General features: G+C 46.1%; 1 protein-coding gene across 5 annotated transcripts in view; it reads right to left on the bottom strand.

The window, feature by feature from the left end:
• VRK2 (VRK serine/threonine kinase 2) overlaps nucleotides 1-19,582 on the bottom strand; it is an 81,918-nt gene extending 62,336 nt beyond the window's left edge. Inside the window, exons 1-7 of one of the 5 annotated variants that reach the window (XM_044291821.1) lie at nucleotides 19,409-19,582; nucleotides 13,085-13,238; nucleotides 10,829-10,884; nucleotides 9,461-9,530; nucleotides 6,644-6,728; nucleotides 1,762-1,870; nucleotides 970-1,062 (exon numbers count right to left, since the gene is read on the bottom strand). In XM_044291821.1, the coding sequence (XP_044147756.1) occupies nucleotides 970-1,062; nucleotides 1,762-1,870; nucleotides 6,644-6,728; nucleotides 9,461-9,530; nucleotides 10,829-10,884; nucleotides 13,085-13,211 (540 nt within the window). In that variant the 5' untranslated portion in view covers nucleotides 13,212-13,238; nucleotides 19,409-19,582. Of the gene's footprint in view, nucleotides 1-969; nucleotides 1,063-1,761; nucleotides 1,874-6,643; nucleotides 6,729-9,460; nucleotides 9,531-10,828; nucleotides 10,885-13,084; nucleotides 13,239-19,408 lie in introns of all 5 variants that reach the window. The other 4 variants (XM_044291819.1, XM_044291820.1, XM_044291817.1 and 1 more) reach the window with 4 other exon arrangements.
• Between the last annotated feature and the right edge of the window lie 584 nt (nucleotides 19,583-20,166).

Genomic DNA, 20,166 nt, shown 5'->3' with positions numbered 1-20,166 from the left:
ATCGCTAGAATATGCCACCAATGTCCAACAGAGATTGAACCCGCACCTATCGGTAGAATGCGGCCCCCCCAAAGTGAACGAGGGAGCGCTAAAAATAACAGAGCGTGAGCACGGCTATTTTCGGAACTCCCACAGAGGTGAATGAAGTGGGGGCCGTGCTTGCGGAATGCACTCTGCTCTTTTCGGAACTCTTGTAGAAGTGAAAAGAGAGCATGTCGCGCATGTGAGGTGAACTCTCCTTCGTTTTGGGGGCCCTGCTCTAGAGATAGATGGGGGTGCCAAAGGTGGGACCGGAACCTATCGGATATTGGTGGCATATCTTAGCGATATGCAAATAAAGTACAAGATGGGCCAACCCCTTTATGGTGCTTCCTGAACTGAGCACAGCTGCATATAAACCTGGTAGTGAGGCTCTGACCCATACTTGCCCCGCCACCCCATTTACACAAAGAGGTTGTCTCCTATGCAGGCATGTTAGAAACTCTCAGTGGTCAGTTCACTGGATGCCATAGGGAGGGAGGACATTTGTCAGCATGCCCTAGTGCAACTAAATAGCGTATCTTCGGTGTGGAAATTTCTGCATCCTAGCAGTGTCAATCAGCATGGCACAAAGGTAGATCAAAAGTGGAAAATGTCCCCAAGGATTCCAATAGAGTATAAACTCAGCATGCAGTCTAAGCATTAGGGCCCGTTCACACGTCAATTTATGCTGTAGAAATTTTGGAGTGGCTTCCATTTGCACAGCTGGGTAGGTGTCCGCTTGTGGTTTAGCTCCATTCGGTGTGTCTAAGCCGCATCCAGGTCCGCAGCATCCCAAAAATGCAACGGTTTCTGCCATGGAGTACGCTGTGGAGTCAAAATCTGCTGTGTGAACGTACCCTTAGGCACAATGGGGCAGTTTTACCACAGTATCGGTGCATCTTATATAAACATGCCCAATATTCATTAGTGCAAACTAAACACTGTTACCTTGTTGGCATCCGAAGTGTGAAGCAGAACATTTCCTGCTTTAATATCACCATGTACATACTCGTGTTCATGAATGTATTCTAATACATCCAGCTGTAAAACAAATAACAAATGGAAATTGTGAAATTGTGAAAAATAATGCATGTCTCATTGGCTTTGTGTATGACTCAAACTGTTCACATGTACAAATTTCTCTGCTGAATTCAATAGATCAAATCGTAATTTCCACCAGTTTTGGGTCTATTTTTTTCCAAATCTCCTAAAGGGGCTATCCAGTCTCCAATTTTGATGATCTATCCTCAGGATACGTTGTCAATATCAGATCAGCGGGGACCTGACACCCGGCACCAGAACACTGCTCGCCGTTGGCACTGCAGCGCCAGTGTAATTACAGTGTAACTACTCTTTCTCGCCGGAGTGCTGCATTTTCTCCCCCCCGATGATCTGAGATTGATGACCTATTTTAAGAATAGGTCCATCAGTATCGGAAACTGGGTATTTCAATAGGTCATCAGTATCGGAAACTGGGTATTTCAATCTAGACATCCGTTGCATATCGATAGGGTATGCCTTTGAGGTCCGATAGGTGCAGGTCCCATCTCTGGGACCTGCACCTATCTCAAGAACGGGGCCCCGATGTGAATAGAGAGAAAGCCATGCATGTGCAGGCTCTGCAATTTTCTAGTTAATCAACCCTCCCTGGTGTTATCTTTCGATATGTCCCTTTGACATGCAAGATGATAACTACATGGTGCAATTCCCCATTAAGGCCCTAATGCATTATTTACTTACCATACGTATGCCAATTTGCATTACTGTTTTTGCAGGCAATCTGCCACTGTTGTTATGCTGCAACTTGTGCAGATCTGTACCGAGCCGATCCACCACCATGAATCTGTAACTGCTAATAGGGATAAAAAGAACAAATCTAGACTCTGACTTACATTTAACCCCTTATCAAGACAAATACAATGGCAGATGGCCATGACGTGACTATAGAAGGAAATATATGTATAATAACTGGAGTCTCCAGGGGACGTTCACAGTTTTATGCTGGGCCTGTACAGCATCATCACCAGCTGCATACAGTATACAATGATTTTTATACAGAGATAATGATCAGAATATACCTAGGTGATCAAGAAGATATGGGAACGAGTTCAATAAGTATGAGGAAAAAAGTGATCCATGCTGGACCACTATGCTGTATCACAAAGTTATAGGTAAACTGAAAAATTTATATTTTGAAGACACAGGTAAGGCTGTTAGGTTGAGTTTAACCTGTTGATACTGTTTATGAGAATACCTACGTATCACCAATGAAAGGGATTGTCCGGGTTCAGCCCATATTTTTACCCAGGCAGCCCCCCTGACAATAGCATCGAAGCATTTCATGCTCTGATGCTCTCCCTTGCCCTGCGCAGGATCGCGCAGGGCAAGGGCTTTTTTATTTACAATAACACTGCCTGGCGGAGGCTTCCACCGGAGCAGTGTGTTTGTGACGTCACCGGTTCTGATAGGCCCGCCCATCAGTGCCGGTGACGTCTCGAACACACTGCTGGGCAGAAGCCTCCGCCTGGCAGCCCTAAGGAGAGCCCAGTATGTTACCGGATCTCCTGAAAATGCATTTGTCTTGAGTGATTCAGCTCCGATGCTCTTGTCAGGCGGGTTGCCTGGGTGAAAATCTGGGTTCAACGTTTCTCTGTTGGGCTATGGACCCTGGACAGGTGTAAAAACTAGATTTTTGTACTTACCGTAAAATCTGTTTCTCTTCCGTTCATTGGGGGACACAGGCTTGACCTTGGATATAGCTGTTGCCACTAGGAGGCGGCACTTAGCACAAAAGTGTGAGCTCCTCCCTCTAGCTATACCCTTCCTACAGGGACTAAGCTAAAACAGTTTGTGCAAAAGCAGTAGGAGAAGCAAAAGGAAAAATAGGAAAACCAAACAATGTACAAACCCAGAATCCCGCAGGCCACAACGAGGCCCATGACCAGAGAGAATGGGTCGGAGCTATGTCCCCCAATGAACGGAAAAGAAACGGATTTCACGGCAAGTACAAAACTCTAGTTTTCTCATCCGTATCATTGGGGGACACAGGCTTGACCGTGGTACGTTACAGAGCAGTCCCAGGGGTGGGTCATAAACGAAGAAACACTCCGGCCAATCAAAGAACCGCCGTCTGCAAGACTCTATGCCCCAGAGAAGGTCAGAAGATGCAAAGGTGTGCACTCTGTAAAATTTGGAAAAGGTGTGCAAAGACGACCAAGTAGCCGCCCTGCACACCTGAAGGGCCTAAGCCCCATGATGTACTGCCCAAGAGGCCCCCACTGCCCGAGCAGAATAAGCAGTAACCCGGAAGGGTGGAGCCCGGTCACTGATGCGGTACGCTTCCACAATGGCCAAACAAATCCATCAGGAAATGAAAACTTTGGACGCAGCCACCCCTCGTCTCGGTCCCTCTGAAATGACGAATAATGAATCCATCTGTCGGAAAGAGCACGTCTGAGACAGATAGATGCAAATGGCCGGAACCACATCCAGAGTGTGGAGCGACTGCTCATGAGGATGAGACGGGGCAGGACAAAAGGAAGGGAGAATTATCTCTTCATTTGAGATGGAATGCAGACACAACCTTCGGAAGGACTGGACCGGAAAAAGGACTACCTTGTCCTGATGGAGGATAAGGAAGGGCGACCGACAAGAAAGAGCCGCTAGTTCCGACACCCTACGGATGCAAGTGACTGCTACCAAAAAGGCCACCTTGTAGGACAGGAAGCGAAGGGACACCTGCTGCAAAGGCTCAAACGAAAAGGATTGGAGAGAACTGAGCACCAGATTAAAGTCCCAAGTATTCAACGGAGGCTGGTAAGGTCCGAACCGCAGAAAGTGAAGCCAAATTCCGCTGAAAAAGAATGGAAATGGCCGAAACTTGCCCTTTGAGGGAACTGAGAGCCAGCCCCAAGTCCATGCCCGACTGCAGGATAGAGAAGAGTCGCGGCAACAAGAACCGAATGGGAGACAACTGGTGGCGTTCGCACCAACTAAAGTAGGACTTCCAGGTCCGGTGATAGATCTGGGAGGACGATGGCTTCCTAGACTGAATCATGATCTGGACAACAGCATCCAAGAAACCCCGAGCCCTTAGTATGGTGGCTTTCAACAGTCATGCCGTTAAACGTAGCGACCCTCAATTCGGGTGGAGGATCGGTCCCTACGACAAGAGGTCCTCCCAAATGGGAAGACACCAGGGTTCGTCGGCGAGGAGGGAGACAAGGGATGCGTGCCATACTCTGCGTGGCCAGTCCGGGGCTACGAGAATGACGGGCAGACCTTCGGACCCGATTTTCTGGAGAACACGCAGAATGAGCGGAAGAGGAGGGAACACGTAAGGAAATGTAAACTGCGTCCACGGGTTTTGAAGTTCTCTACCTGTTGATGTAGACCCCATTAGCCAGGATCGAGTCTCTTTTGGCTAAGAAAGTTGTCGATCCAGTTGTCGACGCCGGGGATATGACCTGCTGACAGAGCTGAGACATGGCTCTCCGCCCAAGAGAGGATGAGCGCTGCTTCCGACATGGCTGCGGGGCTCTGGGTGCCACCCTGGTGATTTAGATATGAGACTGCCCTGGAGTTGTCGGATTGAACCCGAACTGTACACCACCGGAGACTGTCATAGCCTTGCTGACCCATGTAGAGACAAAAACAGGGGTAGGGCTGTGCCAGCTGCTTTAAAGGCAGATTTGGCAAATAATTCCAATTTCTTCCCTGGCGTCAGAGAAGGAAGCCCCATCCGCCATAGGCAAGGTGGTATTCTTAGCCAGGCGGGATACCGGAGGGTCAACAACAGGAGAGGAGGACCACTTCTTCAAATCCTCTGAAAAGGGATATAAGATGTCTAAGCGTTTTGGCAAAGCAAAACGCCTGTAAGGGAAGTTCCATTCCTTGGAAAGGGATGGAATCAAACTCCGGGTGGATGGGGTAAACTTTTAACGAGCGACGGGATCGCCTGAAGGAAAACCTAGAACCGACAGATGAGGGCGTAGGGTCGCAACCTGTAAGGTTTCTATAACCGCTGGAATGAGATTGTCTACCATAGCGGACAGTTTGGAAGACTGCAAAGTAGAAAAGAACCAGCACTCCAGTAATCTTTTCTTTTAAGGAATTTATTGGTCACTCATGTTTAGGTGACGCGCGTTTCGGCACTCACATGTGCCTTTTTCAAACAGAGAGTGAGCAGCTGGTGGGAGTGGAAGAACAAACAAACAGGTTTAAATAGCCCGCCCCTAGTCGTGTGATGATGACATCACGTTTCCGGGGAGTCACGTAAACAGTGTAGGTGGATGCCTCCTGTTAAATCTTCACAGAGGTCATGCCCTAGATGGTAAGTTTCAATTGCACTGTGGAAAAAAACGATGTTGCGAATGAATTACATATATTATACAAGTGAGTATATCATTGTGACAACATTCACTAATTACTGAATATCGCAACAGTGTGCAGCCAGGAGAGAGAGAGGCAAGATATGAAATAAAGGGTTCTTATAAGAAGCTGTTAGTGGCATAGCCCCGATTCAACCCCTTAGGGGTCAATGTCTGTAGCCGATGGATCCAGAATGCTTCGCGTCTGAGCAACATTTCTGCCCGGTTCCCACCCAGTCTAGGTAAGATAACTTCTTCAATGATCTGGAACCGGAGTTGTAAGGCATTGTGTTGCTGCTGGTGAAAGTGTTGAGGAATGGGGAGTAGTAGATTCTCGTTACGTATGGTGGATTTATGTTTCCCAAAGCGTTCCTTCATGCGCATAGTGGTTTCACCCACGTAGCAAAGACCGCAAGGGCACTTCAACAGGTAGACAACAAACGTGCTGTCACATGTGAAGTGTCCCCGGGGCCTTCATTTACAAGCGGCCATGGGGGAGGAGAGAGAGAAACAGGTGGGGGCGGGCGTGCTGCTACACCGGAAACAGAGGGGATGGCAGTGGTGACCCGAAGGCTGGCGGGATGCAGAGGCTTTAGGAACCTCTGGTCCTCCTCGTCTTCTGGAGACCGGGAAGGAGCAGCAGGCTTAGGGACCCCTGGTCTCCTGGGTGTAATCCCGCTAGAAGAAAAGAAAAAAAGGAAAATAAATAAAATCCACAGACCTGCAAAACAGGGAGGTCTGTCTCCTATGGACACTAAGCTAAAACTGTTTTAGCTTAGTCCCTGTAGGAAGGGTAGAGCTAGAGGGAGGAGCTCACACTTTTGTGCTTAGTGTCGCATCCTAGTGGCAACAGCTATACCCAAGGTCAAGCCTGTGTCCCCCAATGATACGGATGAGAAAAAAAATCCACAAGTTTTCACCACTTTTTTACTTTCTTTCACCAATTTTCGGCCATTTTGTCCCCCGGGCTGGACACAACTGTGAACCAGCACTGGGGGGTTCATATGATACAATGGCTCCAGGTGTGTAGTTATTATCTGCAGCTTAACCCATTAGGTTTTCCTTTAAAAGGACTAAACCCCCATGAAAATGATTAATCACACATAGGGATGAGCGAACCATTATATTCCGTGCTAACGGAATCTATAACGGAATTCCTCCACCGCCCGAACGCCGAACCTGAAAACGTTCGCTCATATCTAATCACAGATCCTTCAAAGAAAAAACTTTTATATTCTTAGCTACAGTCTCACCTTGAATTATAACTTATTTCTCCGGTTCCCCAGTATTTAGGAATCCCTAAGTAGTCCAGCTTGTGACTATGGATCCATTTTTTGACTGTGAATTAAAACATTTCAGAATAAGAAAACACATTATTAAGATAGGAACAGCATTTTATTGGTACTCCTCCCTCCAGATTCTGTAAACTGGTCAGACATGTTGGATGACAGTAATGCAATCTTTACAAGCTGTATTATTACTATTATTATCCAGACATGATTACAATTTAGGTTTCATTATTTGCTTATTTCATTCCCTGTTAGTCTCTATTAGTGTTACCCCTTCCTCTATTATTTCATACTATATTTATTACAATTTCTAGACGTTATTCTCTGTTATTTCCAAAATGAGAAATACATGCAAAAATAAATAAATCACTGTAGAGTTTGGTGCCATGAGTGAGAACATGGAAGCTTTTATGTATGGATTTTCTTGCCTAAATCCTTGATTTCTGCATTGTGAGATGCTGGATTTTTTTCTACCTTAGTTTTCTAGGTTTACAAGTGGAGTCCGTGCAGCATAGATCCTGAAGCACAAGGAAGGGTGAATTGGCTACAAACTTTTTTAACTATAGACTTTGGTGCCATATACTGTACTTTTAGCAGCCATGTAGTAAGAATTTCCATAGACATCAACAGAGAACAATCCACGCTCGTTCACGATAATCTGTCCGTCTAAAGCTGCCACAGACCACCCAATGAACGAGCAAAACATTTCTTCATTGGGTGAAATTACTGTTGGTGTGGACTCCTCAATCATTGTTTCTGAGCAACAGATTGTGCTGTCTAAACAGCACTCTGCTGCCCCAAAACAATGCAGCTATATGCAGTAGCCATTGCTCACCCTTAGGCCTTATGCACACGGAAGTTTTTTTTTGCAGTTCGTAAAAACGGGTTCCGTGATCCGTGTCCGTTTTTTCTTCCATGGGTCTTCCTTTTTTGGAGGATCCATGGACATGAAGGAAAAAGTCGTTTTCGTGTCTGCCTGGCCGTGCGGAGCCAAACGGATCCGTCCTGACTTACAATGCAAGTCAATGGGGACGGATCCGTTTGACATTGACACAATATGGTGCAATTGCATTGACTTTCAATGTAAAGTCAGGAGTCTCTATTATACCATCGGATCGGAGTTTTCTCCAATCCGATGGTATATTTTAACTTGAAGCGTCCCCATCACCATGGGAACGCCTCTATGGTAGAAAAAACCATCGGATTTGATTTAGATCGTGAAAACTCAGATCCGACAGTATATTGTAACACAGAGGCGTTCCCATAGTTCCCGCTTCAAGTTAGAATATACTACGAACTGTGTACATGACTGCCCCCTGCTGCCTGGCAGCACCCGATCTCTTACAGGGGGCTGTGATCCGCACAATTAACCCCTCAGGTGCCGCACCTGAGGGGTTATTTGTGTGTATCATAGCCCCCTGTAAGAGATCAGGGGCTGCCAGGCAGCAGGTGGCAGACCCCCCTCCCTCCCCAGTTTTAATTTCATTGGTGGCCAGTGCGGCCCTCCCCTCCCCTCCCTCCCTCTATTGTATTAATTTCATTGGTGGCAGCGGAAAGTTCCGATCGGAGTCCCAGTTTAATCGCTGGGGCTCTGATCGGTAACCATGGCAACCAGGACGCTACTGCAGTCCTGGTTGCCATGGTTACTTAGCAATATTAGAAGCATCATACTTACCTGCTGCGCTGTCGCACACTGGCCACCAATGAAATATTAATACAATAGAGGGAGGGAGGGGGGGACGGAGGGGGGTGCACACTGGCCACCAATGAAATTAATACAATGGGGTTAATTGTGCTGATCACAGCCCTCTGTAAGAGATTGGGTGCTGCCAGGCAGCAGGGGGCAGTCATGAAAAAGCTTTTATGCAGACGGATCTTCAGATCCGTCTGTATGAAAGTAGCCTACGGCCACGGATCACGGACGCGGATGTCAATCTTGTGTGCATCCGTGTTTTTTCACGGACCCATTTACTTGAATGGGTCTGTGAACCGTTGTCCGTCAAAAAAAATAGGACAGGTCTTATTTTTTTGACGGACGGGAAACACGGATCATGGACGCGGATGAACAACGGTGCATTTTCTGAGTTTTCAACGGACCCATTGAAAGTCAATGGGTCCGCAGAAAATCACGAAAAACGGCACAACGGACACGGATGCACACAACAGTCGTGTGCATGAGGCCTTATACTGTGGAGGGGATCGCTGCATGTATATAGCGGGGTCACCTCCAATAATGAGCAGGCAATTGTTGGGAAGGAACACTTTCTTCCGATCATCTGCTCTTCAGCGCAGTGTAAATGTGCCCTAACAGTGACTGGACTGCCAATTAGCTAAAAGAGAGACCCCTAGTTGCAGGGCTTTTAGGATGTAGAACATAAAAATGCTTAATTAAAGTAATTTGCCCATTAGTTCAGGTGCAGCTAAAGTGACCATTGAGAAAAGGTCTGAAAAGTTAGGTTGAAAGGAAACATCCAATGACACTGCTCACCCACCTAGTGCACTCCTTGTGGTTTTATTAAATACCCAACCTTTTGTCCTCACCAGACAAAAGAGAATGGAGAATATTACTTTGGGGAACTGCTGCTCGTCAGTTACGTTCATGGATGCCAACTACAGTGCTGGCATGAGGGAAGTGCAATGGCTTCTGCCTAATTTTGTGCACCACTTTGCACAATGATACCACCATGGTAATTCTGTACCAGTATATTAGGAGGTTTATTCACACATCGCAACCATAATGGGATTATTGCAAACCCCTAAGGACTTAAATCATCTTCCTACCATCGTCTTGTTTGGCGGCTCTTTGATAAAACTTCAGTTCACAAAATAATGGCCCATTTTCAAAGTTTTCCTAGAATCAGATAAAAAATGGTAAGTTAACAAGTTTAGCACATGATTTTACATGGGATGCGCATAAGAAAACAGGATATCCACCACCTCATCGTTATGTGGCTCCCTTGCCAGTCCCTGTGCAACCGAGCCTATGATCAAGCCTTGTCCCATATGACTGCTGCAGCCAATTACAGTACCAGATGTCACCACTTGAGAACAGGTTGTACAGAGGCCTGACATGGGATCACGCAAGATAGCCAGGGAAGCACCAGGAAAGGTGAGTATATGGTTTTCATCTTAAAAAAGGTATTTTTAAAAAAAATATTTTATTTAAGACTTGCAGATGTTGCTGCAGATCTACAGGTAAGCTGCAGCAAAATGTGCAACAATTGAGGGTAGTTGCGGATTTTGACTTCTCCATTGAACTCAACAGTGAAATTCCACAACAAAGCGGCAAAAATTCCATCAAAACGGGAAGTCATTTTCCGGTAGTCTGTGGAAGACATTTGTACAAATGTCATTCAATCTGTGTACTGTTATCCGCTGTCGAATTTGCATTGGCAAATCTAGGTGGACAATCTGCATCAATTCCTTTACGTGTAGATGCGCCCTCTATAACACATAGCATTAAGGGGTGGTACATGCATTGAAGAATTACTCCTCTGCAGGGAGCTTCCTGTCTATCTAGTATCACCTTGCAGTGCAACCTCCCTACACTCACATCCCAGATTAAAGGGGTTGTCTAACTTCAGTAAAAAGCATTTATCATGTACAGAACGTTAATACAAAACACTTACTAATGTATTGTAATTATCCATATTGCTTCCTTTGCTGGCTGGATTAATTTTTCCATCACATTATACATTGCTTGTTTCCATGGTTATGACCACCCATCAATCCAGCAGCGATAGTCGTGATTGCACACTATAGGAAAAAGCACCAGCCTATGTGCGCTCCCATGGTCCCGGACACCAGAGAGGCCGGTGCTTTTTCCTATAGTGTGCAAGCACGACCACCGCTGCTGGATTGGTCATGGAAACGAGCAGTGTATAATGTGATGGAAAAATGAATCCAGCCAGCAAAGGAAGCAATATGGACAATCACAATGCATTAGTACGTGGCTTGTATTAACATTCTCTACATGACAAATGCCATTTGCTAAAATGAGACAACCCCCTTTTAAGAACCTCAGTATAAAAACAAGGTATAAAAGGTGGACAACCCTATGAAAAGTCCTTTCATTCATGTGGCAAATTAAAGTAACAGTAAATTGAACAAAACAAGAAAAGAAAAGGATGAAAAAATAAGTAAACTTACCACTTTAATGACATAATCAGCGTCATCAGTGACGGTTCTGGCACAATCTGGAGAAGCTGAAAGAACAAGAATTGCTCTTGACAAATATAATAGCATTGTGTTGTAATGCAACTGTAGAAGATAATGTAATAACCAGCAATTTTATGGGAGCAACAGCATGGCACAGGACACATCCTTACAGCGAACCGGGCCCATCTAGGGGCGGCATGTTACAGAGCAGGAAGAGCTGAGCAGATTTCTACATAGTTTTGTGAAAAAAATATTTAGCATAACTTGCACATTACTAATTTAGATCTCTTTCCCACAAGCGATACGGGTTGTGTCAGGATCTGTTCAGGAAAAAACTGATGGCTTTGCATGTCAGTTCAATCAGCTTTTTCTGTGACTGCGTTCAGCGTGTCCGTTTTTTCCCTATCAGGATTCTATCTGGATAGCAATCTACATCTTCTAGCAACCATCAGTAAAATGAGCCCCTGATGTGGGATCCATTGTGTATCAGGGCTGAAATAGGTCTAAAGAGATGGGGCCATATAGCAAGACAGGGAGGTCTGCTGATGTGCAGGTGCCTGTAAATTATGTGCAGGTTGTACTATAACCTCAGGACATACCCCGGCGCTGTCTTACAGGGACCTGCACATCAGCAGACCTCCCTGTCTCTTTAGACCTATTTCAGCCCTGATACACAATGGATCCCACACCAGGGGCTCATTATTTGTAAGTGTCCTCCACTCACTCTGTTATACCTGAATATCTTCAGTGTGAAGGTTAGAATCAACTTGGAATAATATCCCAGGTGATTCATGCCCTGCTCGACTGCACAACAGTTCCCCTGATGATTTGTACATGAAACATGCATGTAGGGCTTAGCTGCACTAGGGCACAAGAGGGCCAAGTAGTGCAAGGCGAATGTTCCGGACGGGGTAGTTCTTTTTAGGACGAGTGCTCCGTGGTTAGGACACCAGGGACAAATTAGTATCCCTATCCTAGGGTGAAATAGGGACTTAGAGCCCTCCATCATCCATGTCTGGTGCCTACCACTAAGAATTTCTTTTCAGTACGACAAACATCTTCTGAACATCCACAACGACTGGATGACACCTGGGTTACGGTAGGACAACCGGTTATACTCTCAGGTGCCGCCGCGTACCAATTTTTTTCATGTGTAATTTTTGCACCCATTTGTTATTTTGTTTATATTTAGGGACTTTTTTATATCTTGATAGCAATTAAAAGTTACGTTTTAATAAGATCACCATTTCAACCTTCGGCTATACTTGTTTTGTCTGGGGAGCAATCAGAGGAAATAAAATGGCCACCATCCTATTAGTACACACAAAACCTGTCCTAATCAAAAGCAGAACAAGTTACTTCACAACACTGAGGTAAAGAGCTGCCTCATCCTCCTCTCTGCTCTGCTTGTCAGGGATTATGATCCTGAATACAGCCGATAAGATCTTAAACTAATTCTATGTAGGAATGGAGTTTGAGAGGAGACATGAAGTACAGAGAGGAGGTGGGATGTGGATGATGGGCAGAAGCACTTGTATGCAGACTCCATTACCACCGCCCCACATTACCACAGTCTGTCCTGTCAGTACATCATGTCTCCTCATGAACTTCAGCTGAAGACCTTATCATCTGTATTCAGGATTATAATCCCTGACAAGGAGAGCAGAGAGGAGGATGAGGCAGCTCTTCTTTTCATTGTTTTGAAATAACTTGTCCTCCTGTGTTATTTGTCCTAATGATTGTTCCCTAGACCAAATGAGCCATTATATCTAATGAAAGGTATTTGGGAATATGTTTAGAATAAAGTAATATTTAAGTATTTTCATTTTCTTAATTCCCAGAGAACCCCTTTAACCTGTCCCTTTTCTGATCCATTCCTTGACGCTGGATTCAGACCTGAGCGTTCTGAAAGGAGCGCTCTGTATGCGAGATTGTACCGGCGTTTGCAATCGCGCATACAGAGACAAGCGAACGCCCATTGTCGCGCGTTCCCGAAAGTCTATGTACGGGAACGGGCGACAAGATGCCCCAAAGAAGCTCATGTACTTCTTGGGGCGTCGGGCGTTTTACAGCGCGATCGTACGCGCTGTTAAACGCCCAGGTGAGAACCATTCCCATAGGGAATCATTGGTTTCTCCTTGTTGAGCGTTTTACAGCGCGTAGGAACGCGCTGTAAAACGCTCAGGTGTGAACCCAGCCTGAAAACTTTTATCATCAGTAACACTGACAACGAAAATACATTATTACCCAGGTATATTAAGCCGAAGCCTCCTTGGCCGAGCTTTTTGCCCAGTCTCCAGGATTTCTTGTTCATGTCCGTCACGATTAAGCCTTCCGGCAGAGGAGCAGGCAGTTTGTTTTTTCTCGGAGGCATTTTTCTATCTTGGAGACCTTAAAGACCCTAATGGAAATGAAACATTAAAAGGTGTCAATACAAATGTTTCCACAAGCTGCAAACTATAGAACGAGATTTTTATTTTATTTTTTCTAATTTCTCTTAACAACCCTAATGCCTTTTACAGAACAATAGGCAGAAAGAATGTCCATGTTCTTCTATTATGTGGGATATTTCAATTAAAGCGCCACACATTTATGAAAAGGCTATGTGCCAAGGTAATTTTCTTTCTCCATCCAATACTGTACATAACTAAGTGCTCATCTCTTAGGCCAGGGCTAAAAAGCGTCCTCAATGCCCTCTGTGAAGGCTGCTGTAAAATGTCACACGTGGTGCCTTCTGTGTCACCATTTAAGTGGTCTGAAGATACACAAAGCATTCCTAGGGTTGGGATGGTCTTATCTTCTGCTGTACTTCTTAGGCTAAGTCCAGGTCGCATTTTTACTCTATGTTTAAGCAGACTCCCAAGCACATACGCTGAACTCCTCTATGGGACCCCATTAACCCAACATAAAACCTATAGCTTTTTTTTTCCAAAGCTTTTCAGGGCAGAGGCATCCAACCAAAAAAACAATGCCACGTGTACAGAGGTATATGTCTGAGCTGTGCATATAACGCATACACCGAAGGCAACGTGAACACAGCGTATAACATTTCATCTTGCCGCAGAAAAGGTGACAATATTATTAGGTTATATTAACACACGTAGGTTTTTTGTATTATTAGGCCCCTTTCAAATGAGCGAGTCTCACGCATTGGAGTCGCAGAGTGAGTATGCAGCAGCACCCGTCCTGACCTCCCAGCACTGGCGGGGTCGCATAGCATTATATTGATTTAAGATGCTATGTATCCATTAGACCTCTTTCACACCAACGATACGGATTGGGTGCTCAGGGTGCGCTCAGTGAAACTCGCACCATTTCGCAAGCAGGTTCAGTCGGTTTTGTCTGCGTTGCGTGCTTCAGTTTTTTCCATGTGGGTGCAATCAGTTTTTTTTCACGTGCGTGAACCTGAAGATTTACAAACAATATCTCCTAGCGACCATCAGTGAAAAACGCATTGCATTCGGGTGCAATGTGTTTTTCACAGAAGCCTAATTCACTGCTATGGGGCTTTGTGAAAAACGCGGAATATAGAACATGCTGCGATTTTTCCTGAACGCAGAACTGATGCGTGAAAAACAACGTTTATGTGCACAGACCTATTGAGATAATTGGGTCAGGATTCAGCGTGGGTGCTATGCGTTCACTTCGCGCATTGCACCAGCACGGAAATCTCTCTCGTGTGAAAGGGTCCTTGGAGGTCTGGAATGTATTGTATAACACTGACATAATGCTGTCAGTGTTATCCAATGCATTTCAGGACTGTGAGGGCTGTTTCACACGAGCGGGTGCCGCGCGTGTCATCCGCAGCGTGAATGACGGCCAAGCCCCGTTCCAGATAGCAGAGACACGGAGCAGTAACATGACTGATAATGCTCTTTGGCTCTCTGTGATCTTTTTACTACAAAATCACAGTGAGATAACGTTGTCACCATGATTTAGTAGTAAAAAGATCACAGAGAGGTAAAGAGCATTATCAATCATGTTAATGCTCCGTGTCTCTGCTGTCCGGAGCAGGGCTTGGCTGTCATTCACGCTGCGGATGACACACACGGCATCCGCTCGTGTGAAACAGCCCTCGGGCTGGGTTCAGACCTGAGCGTTCTGAATGGAGCGCTCTGTATGCGCGATTGTACCGGCGTTTGCAATCGCGCATACAGAGACAAGCGAACGCCCATTGTTGAGCGTTCCCGAAAGTCTATGTACGGGAACGCGCGACAAGACGCCCCAAAGAAGCTCATGTACTTCTTGGGGCGTCGGGCGTTTTTTCAGCGCGATCGTACGCGCTGTAAAACGCCCAGGTGAGAACCATTCCCATAGGGAATCATTGGTTTCTTCTTGTTGAGCGTTTTACAGCGCGTAGGAACGCGCTGTAAAACGCTCAGGTGTGAACCCAGCGTAAGGGTTACATAGCATCATAAAGCAATATAATGCTATGCAACCCCGTCAGTGCTGGGAGGACAGGATGGGAGCTGCCGCATACTTATGCTGCGCTGCGAGTCTGATGCATGGGACTCGCTCATGTGAAACCAGCCTTAGGGTCCATTCACACGTCCGTGAAATGGGTCCGGATCCGTTCCGCAGCGGTCCGGAATCATTCTCCATTCATTCATAGTGTGCTGTCCGCATCCGCACTTCCGGAGCGCGGCATCCGAAAAAAATAGAACATGTTCTATTCTTGTCCGCAATTGCGGACAAGAATAGGCAGTTCTATGGGGGTGCCAGCCGGGTGTATTGCAGATCCACAATACACTACGGACGTGTGAATGGACCCTTAGACCGTGTTTACACCTCTGCTGGAGCCTACGTCACAGATTCCATCGTAGAACCAGACAAAACAGTGCAGCATGCCGCACAAGGGTCCATTCACACGTCCGTTGTTTCTTTCCTGATCTGTTCCGTTTTTTGCTGAACAGATCTGGACCAGATCTGTACCCATTCATTTTCAATGGGTCCTGAAAAAAAAATCTGACATTGTGCTTTCCGATTTTTTTTCAGGACCCATTGAAAATGAATGGGTCCAGATCTGGTCCAGATCTGTTCAGCAAAAAACGGAACAGATCAGGAAAGAAACAACGGACGTGTGAATGGACCCTTAGGCTACTTTCACACTAGCGTTTTAGCTGGATCCGTCAAGGATCAGTGAAAACCCTTCTGTCATAATAATACAACCGTCTGCATCCGTTCAATGGGGGACGGATCAGTTTTCTTTTTTGTCCGAGAAAACAGATCCGTCTCCATTGACTTACATTGTGAGTCATGACAGATCCGTCTTACTCTGCATCCCAAGACGCACTCAAAAACGCTGCTTGCTGCGCTTTCATGTGCGTCATGGGAACGCAATGAAACGGAATGGAGTGCATTCTGGTGCATCCCGTTCCCTTCTGTTCAGTTTTGTCCCCATTGACAATTAAGGGGACGGATCTCCATAGCGGAAGAGTAGCCTTAGGCCTCATGCACACGACCGTTGTGTGCATCCGTGTCCGTTGTTCCATTTTCCGTGATTTTCTGCGGACCCATTGACTTTCAATGGGTCCCTTGAAAACTCGGAAAATGCACCGTTTGTCATCCGCGATCAGTGTTTCCTATCCGTCAAAAAAATATGACCTGTCCTATTTTTTTGACAGACAACGGTTCGCGGACCCATTCAAGTCAATGGGTCCGTGAAAAAACACGGAGGCACACAAGATTGTCATCTGCGTCCGTGATCCATGTCCGTTTTTTTCCTATCATTTTCAAGGCAAACTTGACTTTTTTTTCACTTTTCTGGTCTGGTGATCCTCCAAAAATCAAGGAAGACACACAGAAGAAAAAACGGACACGGATCACGGAACAACGGAAACCCGTTTTGCGGACCGTGAAAAAATACTGTTGTGTGCATGAGGCCTAACTCTGGTAACATGAAAGACAGATGGTGGAGCAAATCATTTAGCAATCACCAGCCTAAGGCCTCATGCACACAGCTGTAGAGGTTTTTACGGATCCGCAATACACGGATACTGCTCCTGTGCATTCCGCATTTTGCAGATCGGTACATCCTGCCCTCTGTTACAAATGCCTATTCTTGTCTGCAACACAGACCAGAATAGGACATGTTCTATTTTTTTTTTTGTGGGGCCTCGGAATGGACATACAGCGCACGGTGTGCTGTCCGCATGTTTTGGGGCCCCATTGAAGTGAATGGGTCCACATCCGATCCGCATGGACAAAAACCACAGTCGTGTACATGATCCCCGAGGCCCAACTCTGCAGTCTCATCATCTTTAGGCCGAGTTCACACCACCGTTTTGTTTTCCGTTATTCTGATTCGTCAGAAGAACAGAAAAAAAAAATAAAAAAAAAAAAAAGATCCTGTATTTTGAGCATCCATCGTGCTCATTTTTGAGCCGTTTGTATCCATTTTTTTCTTTTCCGCCACAGATTCGTTATTATAGAATAAAGACTGCAGGACTTTTTCTCCCGTCTAAAATAAGGGATCTCTGACGGAAATGACAAAGCGGTGATGTGAACGTGGTCTAAAGGAGTTTTGCCATTTAATAAGGGGATGGTATATGGCTAGGATATGCGAGATCGGTGAGAGTCCGACCTCTGGGCCCCCCCATCAATTCTGGGATGATGGAGCCGCATCGCCGATTTAGCAATGTGTCCCCTTCTGAGTTTTCTCTGCACATGGTGCTCTACCCGTCACCAGCTATGCAGGAATAGTACAGACAGACCTCTAATGGGGGATACTCCTTTTTAGGGTCCATTCACACGTCCGTATGTATTTTGTGGTCTGCAAAATGCGGATCCTCAAAACATCCGGTTGACGTCCATGTGACATCCGTGTTGCATCTGCTTTTTTGCGGATCCATTGTAACAATGCATGTCTGCAAAAGGACATGCTCTATCTTTTTTGAAGGGTTACGGAAAGGACATACGGTAATTGAAATGAACTGAAATGGAACTGACACGGAAACTAAATACGGTACATTCGTGTGAATGTAGCCTTAGGGTCCATTCACACGTCCACAACTTGGGTCCGGATACGTTCCGCAATTTAGCGGAACGGGTGCAGACCCATTCATTTTAAATAGTGTGCTGTTATAGTGTGCTGTCCGCATCCACATTTCTGGATCCACAATTCCGTTCCCGGAAAAAATAGAACATGAGCTATTCTTGTCCGCAACTGCGGACAAGAAAAGGAATTTTCTATTGTAGTGTCAGTGATGTGCGGTTCGCAAAATGCACATTGCTGATGTCCGTGTTTTGCAGACCGCAAAACACCTACGGATGTCTGAATGTAGTCTTAAGGAAAGCTTTACCATGAGATGAATGATGAGTGTGAACAGGAGATGAGAACCCCACTATCCGCCTATAACATTTCACTACCCCCAATAGTCAAAGCAGTGGTCACGGCTGCCCCCAATATTAACGGCACACTCTGCCCCCAACAGATGCCTGAGGCACAGCAGCCCCCTCCCTGTAGGATACCCCTTTTTGGGAGTCGTTATTTCCTCCAATACATACTAATTTTCCCCTAAGGGTACTTTCACACTAGCGGTTTTCTTTTCCGGTATTGAGTTCCGTCACAGGGGCCCAATACCGGAAAAGAACTGATCAGTTTTATCCGTATGCATTCTGAATGGCCGCAGCATGCTGCAGTTTTCTCTCCGGCCAAAAATCCTGAACACTTGCCGGAATGCCAGATCTGGCCCCAAGTGTTCCAGAAAAACTGATCTGGTTTTGCAGTCTGCGCATGCGCAGTCTTTTAAAAATGTGAAAAAGATAATTACAGGATGACAACCGGAAACAAGGATCTGGTATTGCAATGCATTTGTCAGATGGATCCACATCCGGATCCGTCTAACCAATGCATCCGTTTCCATCCGTTCTGGCGACGGAACTGCCTGCCGGAATCCTCTGCGGCAAGTGTGAAAGTACCCTAAGCAGTCAAAGCAAGGATTCCCTCTTCCGCTTGGGGCTCATTCCGTAGTTTGTGCGGGTCAGATGTGTACCCATTCACTTTAATGGGGACGCAAAAGATGCGGACACACCGGCTCCGTTCCATGGCACCCACAAAAAAATAGAGCACGTCCTATTCTCGTCTGTTTTACGGACAAGCATAGCACAGTTCTACAGAGGACAGGACGTTCCCTTCCGCAAAACACAGAACACATGTGGCCGGTATCCATGTTTGGCTATGGTCGGGTGCAGGAGCTCTTTGGATGCCTTCACATGCAGCAGATTTTGTTGCAGAAAATCCCTGTGCCTGAGGCTTGCAGAAATCCATGTCCTTGTCGCAAGAAAAGGACCTCATTCAGGTGAATAGAACTGATTTTTATGGCAGACATTTCAGCAACAAAATCTGTCCTGTGTGAACAGGCCCTTACAGATACAGCAGCCAACACAGCCCCTTAGCACAGACGCGCCCTCTGCTGGCCGGGAGCTGCATGGATCTCAGCAAGACCTCCCAGCCGGAGGGAGCCTCCTGTCACTGAGCGGGGTGCAGAGGGTTAAGGCCAGGGACAGTCTCAAATTGGTCCAGGAGTGAGAAGCGCGGGAACGTCCCACCCCCACACAGCGTTCACTCACAGTACCGGGAGTTTCTTCCTGTCGCTTCCTCAGAGCGGCCCCGGGAACCTGACGTAAACTCCGGGAACTTCACTTTGGTCACGTGACCGCCGGCAGGGACCGTCTAGTAGTCACATTGCCAAAGAGAGGGCGTGGGGGTGGGGAGCTTCTGCAGATATCCTCTGGTGGAGAAATGTACCAAGGGGTTTCGTTTCTGAGAAATGAAAGTGATGTGAGGAGAATTGGCGGGAAGGCTGTGTCACTACATGAGCAAAACGCCATATTCTGATTAAAGAAAATGTAATATAAATGCTATGCTATGGGAGCTGCAGAGTACTGACTGTATGCTTAAAGGGGTATTCCCAAAGTTTAAAATGGCCAAAGAGGGGCAATTAACAGTAGAATATTTTTATTCTACTAAGCTACATCCCCTACTCCACTCCGCCTAATGTGTGTGTGTGTATATATATATATATATATATACCCACACCCAGTCCCTTTAGTGCCCCGCATGGTAATTATTAGATGCTTGTGCGCCCCATACAGTAGTTACCACACCACACAGATATGCCCACATTGTGCCACCACACAGTAGTTGTGCCCCTAGTGAATAAATTAAAGAAAAAATGGAAATACTCATCTCGCCCGGTTCCCCAGCACAGGGTGATTCCCCAGCCTATATGATAATTGTAGTGGATGGCACTCCTTGTGTGTCGCTGTCGGTGCTCAGTGGAAAAAATCAATCAAAATATGTAGAAACCACGGCACTCGATATTGGA

Source organism: Bufo gargarizans, chromosome 4 (assembly GCF_014858855.1).
Source record: "Bufo gargarizans isolate SCDJY-AF-19 chromosome 4, ASM1485885v1, whole genome shotgun sequence".
Taxonomy (NCBI): domain Eukaryota; kingdom Metazoa; phylum Chordata; class Amphibia; order Anura; family Bufonidae; genus Bufo; species Bufo gargarizans.
This window is presented reverse-complemented; position numbering and strand designations above follow the sequence as displayed.